This window comes from Canis lupus, chromosome X, assembly GCF_011100685.1.
Source record: "Canis lupus familiaris isolate Mischka breed German Shepherd chromosome X, alternate assembly UU_Cfam_GSD_1.0, whole genome shotgun sequence".
Lineage (NCBI taxonomy): Eukaryota > Metazoa > Chordata > Mammalia > Carnivora > Canidae > Canis > Canis lupus.
The window spans coordinates 62,818,546-62,827,134 of NC_049260.1; the positions used below are offsets into that span (position 1 = coordinate 62,818,546).

An 8,589-nucleotide genomic window follows, 5' to 3' on the forward strand; every position below is an offset into this window, starting at 1 on the left:
TAAATTTAAAAAATTAAATAGTAAAATAAATAAATAAATAAATAAATAAATAAATAAATAAATAATAAATAAATAAGGATAGGATCCAGAAATTATGGTGTTTCAAAGTCCTCAGATAATTACAAAGTTCAGTAAAGGTTGAAACGCACTGATTTAGCAGCAGAGGACAGATATAGAATAATAAAACTGGAAGAAGAGAGTTAAGATATTACTGCAATAGTATAAGGAAGAATGATTAGGGCATGATCAAGGTAAACAGCTGGAGAGCTAAAGAATAGTGGGATAACGGATATCAAGACTAGCTCATGTAGGGTTTGATGATTGATTGCATACGAGAGTGAGGGGTGTGGGTGATATTTTGGATGATACCCAGGTTTCTGACTTGGGGTTTGAGTGGATTGAGGTACAATGCAACAAGATAGAAACCACAGGTGTAGAAACAAATTTGGAAGAAAACTACCATTTTATAGCAAATGTGGAGGTAAAGAGAGGAGTGATCTAAAGTTGTTATTCCTTAATATTGGTTCCCAAATCTTAGTATACCAAAAAAAAAAAAATACCTGAAGTGTCTGTTAAAATACAAATTGCAATTCTCTCCCTTATTTCCATTTAGGAAGACTTGGAATGGGACCCAGTCATATGCTTTTTTCTTTCCTTTTTAAAATAGCTCCAGTACAGGTGCCTGGGTGGCTCACTCAGTTAAACTTCCGACTGATTTCAACTCAGATCATGATCTCAGTGTTATGAGATAGGAGCCTCCTCTCAGGTTCCACACTCAGCATGGAGTCTGCTTGAGATTCTCCCTCTGCCTCTGCCCCTTGGTGCTCCCTCTTTCTATCTCTAATAATAAATAAATAAAAACTTTAAACAACCTTAGTATAGTATGTAAACTTTTAAAAAATATACTGAGAAATATTTAAAAATAAAGCTCAAAGTAAATTGAAAATTGCACTAAAAGTCTATTTTATGCCTATAAATTAACAGCTACTAGTGACTTAAAAGTTTGTTTTTTTTTTTTAGATTTTATTTATTTATTCATGAGAGACACAGAGAGAGACATAGAGAGAGGCAGAGACAGGAGAAGCAGGCTCCATGCAAGGAGCCCTATGTGGGACTCGATCCTGGGAATACAGCATCATGCCCTGAGCCGAAGGCAGACACTCAACCACCAAGCTACCCAGGCATCCCAAAAGCTTGATCTTGATAGAAATTTAATGTGTTTTTTTTCATAGCTTTATAAAATTTTCACTCTGTAAAAAAGAAATGATTTTAATGCAAAATTGAAATTGTAAAAGCCCCCATGTTAGTGATTGCAAATTAATCTAGGTATCAATTAACTTTAATGGAATATTTCTATTGTTATAATTAAAAGTAACCAGTGTATACAGAGGTATATGCAGATCGATCTCAGTAAATATCTTTTGTATCATCACCACATATTCATTCAATCTTCAGGAATTTCAAAATCTCTTTGTTCTCCTTTGCCTTGTGAAACATTTCAAAATCCTAAAAGAAATTAAAATTAACTTGTAATATCAATGCCGATTATTTCCACTTATGAAATAATTAAATTCAAGTGTTTGGGTAAGTTTGCTAATTATCTTATCTGGGCCTTTGCAAATATCTGCCATCTAAGGTAAAAAAAATATTCCCCCTAGCCGCAATCATTTCATACTATAATGTATGAAGGAGAATACTATGTATCTCAAAACAAGCAGCATGATATACTTTTCTTTTATGATACTTTTTTCATAATGTAGTACATATTGCCTTATATTTAGAAACATAATTAAGTTATTGTATAAATGAAGAATACTGGCCCTCACAGCCCATAATTGTATTTTTTCTCCATGTATTTGACCTTAGGACATGAAATGAAAATAAAATAAAAATGGACATTTACTCTTACTCCACAATATTCTTGGCCATTGAATATCTGAGGTGGTAGAGCCTTAGGAGTGGAAACTTTCATCCTCATTTCTTGAAGTACCTTCAAACTGATGGAAATATCTATTAATTCATACTTTATTTTATAAGTATCTAGAATTCTGGTAACTTCTTCCTGTCTCTGCTTCACCTAAACAAGTATATAAAGAGATAAAATGATGTTAATCAACTGACTCTAATGATTTATGTTTTATTTTCCCCATCCATTATGCTATGGAAGAGGAATAGCTTTTAATAGTGTGGTGTTTCTTTGAGGAGCAAAAATTACATAATTTTCTTGTGATAAACACATACATACATATATAGTAGATATATGTAATATATAAATATGTTTAATATGTATATTAAGAAATACAGTAAGGTTTCAGTAAGAACTAAAAATCTCTAATGGGCTATATATATATATATTTACCATATTGATTTCATACTGCACATGAAGTAGTATAACATTCTTCTAACAGTTGAAGCACACTTTTCAACTTATCACTGCATTAATTTATACTAATATCTATGGTAGCTCTGTGTAAGAAATGAACATACCAGGTTTTTAATTTTGAAGAAACATACTACATGTGCTAAACCATAATCAGAGACTATACCTAAGTACAGAGATAAAATCCACAGAATGAGAAAATAAAGTATATCAGGAGATTACGATTTAAAAATAGCGTAGTGTATAAAAGTGGAGTTCTTGTTATATCCTCTTATATGAACTATTAGATTTGTATTATCTGCTGAAAGATTGTATATTCTTACACTGTCTTTTTTTCTGAAACACTACCAAGAAGTAAAATTGTAATAATTAGTTATCTTTTTAAAAATATTTTATTTTTTTATTCAGGAGAGACATACAGAGAGAGGCAGAGATACAAGCAGAAGGAGAAGCAGGCTCCCTGCAGGGAGCCTGATGCGGTACTTGATTCTGAGACCCCGGGATCATGCCCTGAGCTGAAGGCAGACGCCCAACCGCTGAGCCATCCAGGCATTCCTAATTAGTTATCTTTTAATCATATTTTATAATTGCAATTTTTGGTAAATAACTATACCATAAATTTTAAAATTTGAGTTTTCTACCTATTTTACATGACATTCTTGGGCAATTTTGCCAAATAAAATCTCTGATACTAGAATGAGAATACATGTAAAAGCAATTTGACAAATACAAACTCCAGCTTATTCAAGTATGATTTCTGAAAAGGTGCATGGCAGAAGGTTTTTTGTTTGATGACTTAAAAATGTAATACAATCATGGTTAGAAAACCCTGTCTATTTGTAATTGATAGCTAAGAAGTTTCTGAAATTCCATTATACAACATTTCTACTTTCTAAGGCTCATTATTTTTAAAAATTGCGAAGGCATGGTGCATGTGATTTAAGTCATATTAATAGTGTTTTTTTTTCAAAACTTTTTCAGCGGAACCTCATTAAGATAAGAACAGTTGCTTAGACAAGTGCTAGTCTGAATGTAGATTATAAAATTGGCAACATCATCCTTATCCCACTCCAAAACTACAGAATTTGGGAGTGGCTCTCAGGAATATTTTATCAAGCCCTCCAGATGATTTTTATGTTACAGTTTGAGAGTCACAGACCAACAGTTGTGTGAGTCTTCTGCTGTATACATTGTGGTCCTTATTGATTTTGAGTCATTCCCTCTTACAGACTCTTTGTACCATATCTGATAACATAAATCACAATGTTAAATAGTCAAAAGGCCCATAATTTTCTTTTTAAAAGTGCTTCTTGTTATTGTTGTTTCTTAGTATCTGGGTAAAATCCCTAATCTAATTGATAAAGCTTATACAAAAGCAATGCACTCTTTCTAGACTGATATCAAATCTCATTGCTCCCTGCATCTATCATAGTGTCTTGACACACAAAAGACGTGTGATGAATGTTAAACATTTATAATCAATTCAAAATTCTTTCGTTTTCATGCTTCTCCAAAACCTTTGCAGAATGAGGTTCTTTTATTTTTTTTCCAGAATGAGGTTCTTAACCATATAATGGTCCTTCTATAACTATTAGCCAGCTATATGTGACTATTGAGCACCTGAAGTATGGCTAATCCAATATAAAATATTATATAAGTACAATATACATACTAGATTTCAAGGACTTAATATAAGAATAATATATTTATATAATATCTCTTTAAATATTGATTACATGTTGCAACAGTAAAATTTTATCTATTTTGAGTTTAACAAAATATACTAAAATTAGTCTCATCCTTTTTTAAGTCACTACTATAAATAAAATAACATATGTGGCTCACAATGTATTCCTGTTAGAAACCACTGCTGTACATCTCTTATAATGTCAACATGATTCATCTAAACTGTAATCTAAGACATGTTTTATCTATGCAAATGGATATTCTTCTTAGAAATTACCAGTTTATCTTTTATGATTACTCAATCTTTTCTGAGGATTTTGGCCATTTAATCACTGACATTTTCCCTTTCCTATCCTAAACAGTGTTATTTATCTCTTCTAAAGAACAGGGTTCTTTATCTCTTCCATTTGAAAAATCTGCAGAAGTATTGGAAATACTTAAGTTGGCTGAGCTCAGGACCCAGAAACTTCCCAGATCAGTCAATTCTTAGAGTACAGCCTTGGTGAGGGCAATAACCACATTCTTTTTTCTCCCCTGCATTTCCCAACCCTAGAGAGGTGAGAGGTGAAGACTGAAAGGCAAGAAGAGGATGGTAATGTCTTAGCACAATCCTGAAGTCCCCAATTAGAGTGTATTTAGTCTTTTTGCCTTCTAAGGCCCTTTTCTTTCCACTTACCTCCCTGGACCCTGACACGCTGGTATAATAGATTATAATGGAGCTCATTATTTTCACTACAAGGCTACTTTGGAGAAGTAACCCAGAATCAGTCACTTCACTACTGCTTCAGGCTGAGCTATGCAAAGTTCCAAAGCCTGGCCCTGCCCTTTTCCAAAGCTGTTGCTAAGGGCCATTGGCCTGAGCACTCTGGATTGGCTGAGAAACTAGTGCCCTTGTGATGCAGGAACTCCGGTGCCAGGTGACTGCAGGCCTGGGGGGGGAGGGGAAGAATTCTTGATTAATAAACTCCTGTTAAGGCCTCTTTTCTCTCATCTGCGAGGCACAGGGAAGAACTGGACAGTAGAACTAACGGATTCCTATTCCTGCTGCTTTGGAATGGTGGTAAGCGTGAGCTTTTGTGTCTGGCAACTGCAGCCGCAATGAAGGGCTGAGACATCTGAGGAATAAAATGACCAAAATAAAATGGGATGAGTAAAGAAAGAGAGAAATTAAAACTTGTATTGCCTAAGTTTGTAGGGACAGAGTAAATGGTGCCAATGCTTACTTGGACGGGAGGGGACCACCAAAGTAGCCTTTGATACATTTTTTTCTTAGCCCACTGAAGTGCCTCCTTTCCCTCTCCAGTGCCCCTCCTTTCTTGGGGACAACGTGCTTTCCTTCTGGTAGTTGACCTTTTGGCTTATGTAATATTGAGTGCAATACATACCAACTCTTCTAGCACTTCCTCCGTTCACCCTGTGGAAAAAGATGACCTCATGCTTTAATGTCCATTTCCTCTTCAATACATTTGTAGCTCATTATTATAGCCTTTATTTTCAAGTGGCTGAAGAAAGCAATAATATTTAAAAGATTTTTTGGATTTGCCAAAAATGAACAATGGAAATTGACAGTAAAGGACCAGCTTATGTGCTAGGCAAATTTGGATTCTATGGCTCTACCACTTATAACTATGCATCTTTAGCAAATTACTTTCTTCTGAATGTCATTTTATCAATCATTAGAGTGTGAGTAGTGATACCTACCTGACAGCATCATGGTGAAGATTAAATGAATTAAGTATGTAACATGTTTGGCACATGATCTGATATGTCAGTAGTTCAGAAAATGATAATAATTATTGATGATAAGTGTCAGACTGCTTGTATAAAGTTTGAGAACAAGCATATAAATATGAATAAGATGAAGCATTTATCTTTGAGTGACTCACAGAGTGATAACTGATCAAATGTGGTAAATGCAATGTAGGGAAACCTAAACCATGCTAGGTAGGTCAAGGCATGTATCCCTGAAGAAGTGAGAGCTAATCAGAAACCTGAAAGATGTATAATATGCCAGGAAATTATAAGAATAAAGAAGTTTAAGGTGAAAGGAACAGTCATGAAGCAATGTGGTAATTGGAGCTTTTAAGAGCAAGTCACAGGAATAGAAACTGAGGAAATAAACAGGAAAAAACATACAGACCTTCAGGTTTCATGTCAGATTTTGACTTTTAGTATTTTCAAGGCTGTTTCTTGTTTATAAAAATGCAGAAAACCATAACTTTCAGATTTACTGTGAAGATTAAATGAGTACAGATGTTGTCTAAGAGCATCTTTCACTTATGAGACACTCAATAAATTATATCTCTTATTAATAATCCATGGATGATTAGACACCATGAAGGATTTAGCTGTAGGCATGAAAGGTGGATCAATCTAGCATGTCAAGTGGATTTGAAGGGAGAAAGATAGGAAGCAGCTGCAGCAATACAAAAATGAAATGACAGTAGTGAAAGGCAAAGATATTTAGGACAGGAGACTGATAGAATTTGGATATAGAAGTGAAAAAGGCAAAGGAGATGGGACATAACTAATGAAGGAGTCTAGGTTAGGAACAATTTGAGATATCCATTTCCTTTTAACATTCATTTGTGGTAGCAGTGATAGAAAATCTAATTTTTAAAATTATTTTCATTATCTTTCTGGTGTGCAATTATGACTTATTTTCTCGATTTGCTATGAGCTGTACCTTTGGTGCCAAGCTGAATTAATGCACTCTGTCTTATAAGAGGATGTCTTTGATATCCTAAAACAAATTGGTTGGTATGACATACAAAATTTGAATTAACCTATTATATAGGATATTTGTGATAATTAATTTGAAAGCATTATTTGTAAAAATAACAACAGCAGCAGCAGTTCTATTGATAATCAAGCTGAAAGTATCAGCAATGTAGATTTTTGTTTATGCATCCAAGTCTACTTCAGAAGTTTGTATCTGAGTTCATAATCATTTTGAAGAATAGACCAGACACTTGTAGGTTTGGAAAAAATATATTCTAAAGATGGTAGTAAACTTTATCTTGTCCTTTTACGTATGTGATTGACTGATTGATTGATTGAGTTTTTTTTTCTTATAATGAGAATTACTATCTAACTCCACTCATCGAGCCAGAGACCCTTGTGGTGTTAGTGAAAGAAAGATTCGCCCCTCATGTAGCATACTACATACAATTGTGAGTTCGTCAGCCAGCCAGTGGCCTCCACTCCAAGTTCTAACAATGTGAATGATTTATTTATTTTTGATTTTGCAAATAATACATGAATTCATGCACATAATAGAAGTCAAACCATATAGATATATAGATAGTAAAAAGTAAAATTGGATCTTCACCTCTCTGCTACCTCCCTTCCAGAGGAAATCACTATTAATAGTTTGATCTGTATTAGTTTTGGTCAGTTTGAAGAGAAAAAGGTCACTTATAATAGGAAAGTTAAGTACAAAGGCTGCTTTAAAAAATATGGAATGCTTTACAAACTTGCATGTCATCCTGGCACAGGGGCCATGCTAATCTTTTCTGTATTGTTCCAATTTTAGTGTATGTGCTACCAAAATGAACACAAGTAAATCTGCTTTGAAGTAAAACTGCCTGAGTTCAAACCCATACTATACACTTATAACTGTGTATTATAAGGCATCCTATCTAATTTCTCTGTTCCTCTATTTTCTCATAGATGAAATGGAAATTAAAATATCTGTTTTATAGAGATGCAATGAGGGTTAAATTAGTGTATGTGAAATATTAGAAAAGTGGCACATAGAACACTATTTACATGATATAATCATATTGTATACATTGTTCCACAACTTGCATTCCGTTAGTACAGATAAAGTCAATACAGTGTACTGATTAAGTGTAGGGGTTCTACAATGGAATGTTACGCAGGAAACAGAAAAGATGAATACTCACCATTCGCTTCCACATGGATGGAACTGGAGGGTATTATGCTGAGTGAAATAAGTCAATCAGAAAAGGACAATCATCATATGATTTCATTCATACATGGAATATAAGAGATTGTGAAAGGAATTATAAGGGAAAGGTGGGGAACTGAGAGGGAAAAATTAGAGAGGGAGACAAACCATGAGAGACTCCTAACTCTTGGAAACAAAAAAAAAAGGGTTGCAGAAGGGGAGGTGGGTGGGGGGATAGTGTAGCCAGGTGACAGGCACTGAGGAGAGCACTTGATGTGATGAGCACAGAGTGTTATACTATATGTTGGCAAATAGAATTTAAATTTTAAAAGAAAAAGCAGGGGTTCTAAATCTGATTGCCTGGTGCAAACCCTAGTTTCACCACTTATTAGAATTCTGAACTTTAACAAGTATATAATATTTTTATGCCTGTTTCCTTTGTAAAATGGAAGTAATAGGTTGTTTTTTTTAAGTTTTTATTTGAATTCCTGTTGGTCAATATATAGTGTACTATTAGTTTCAAGTGTACAATATACTAATTAACACTTCCATACAACACCTGCTGCTCATGACACCAGTGCACTCCTTAACCCCCATCACCTATTTAACA

At 34.1% G+C, this 8,589-nt stretch overlaps 1 protein-coding gene and 2 non-coding genes across 4 annotated transcripts; all 3 read right to left on the reverse strand.

Annotated features, from left to right (window-relative positions):
• Nucleotides 1–1,209: 1,209 nt before the first annotated feature.
• LOC100684236 (SH3 domain-binding glutamic acid-rich-like protein 3) lies at nt 1,210–4,915 on the reverse strand. Of its 2 annotated transcripts, none has more exons than XM_038587786.1 (3): nt 4,743–4,915; nt 1,904–2,077; nt 1,210–1,506 (listed from the first exon to the last, which is right to left on the reverse strand). In XM_038587786.1, exons 1-3 carry the CDS (start codon nt 4,788–4,790, stop codon nt 1,441–1,443), a joined length of 288 nt encoding a protein of 95 aa, XP_038443714.1. In that variant the 5' UTR covers nt 4,791–4,915; the 3' UTR covers nt 1,210–1,440. The 2 variants fall into 2 exon arrangements, with proteins under 2 accessions (XP_038443714.1, XP_038443715.1); XM_038587787.1 differs by having other exon boundaries at nt 1,228–1,506; nt 1,910–2,077; nt 4,743–4,913.
• Nucleotides 4,916–7,135: 2,220 nt separating this feature from the next.
• Nucleotides 7,136–7,293, reverse strand: LOC119868644. The gene has a single exon (XR_005386623.1). It is a non-coding gene; the product is annotated as a small nucleolar RNA SNORA62/SNORA6 family (small nucleolar RNA).
• Nucleotides 7,294–7,518: 225 nt separating this feature from the next.
• Nucleotides 7,519–7,625, reverse strand: LOC119868577. The gene has a single exon (XR_005386572.1). It is a non-coding gene; the product is annotated as a U6 spliceosomal RNA (small nuclear RNA).
• Between the last annotated feature and the right edge of the window lie 964 nt (nt 7,626–8,589).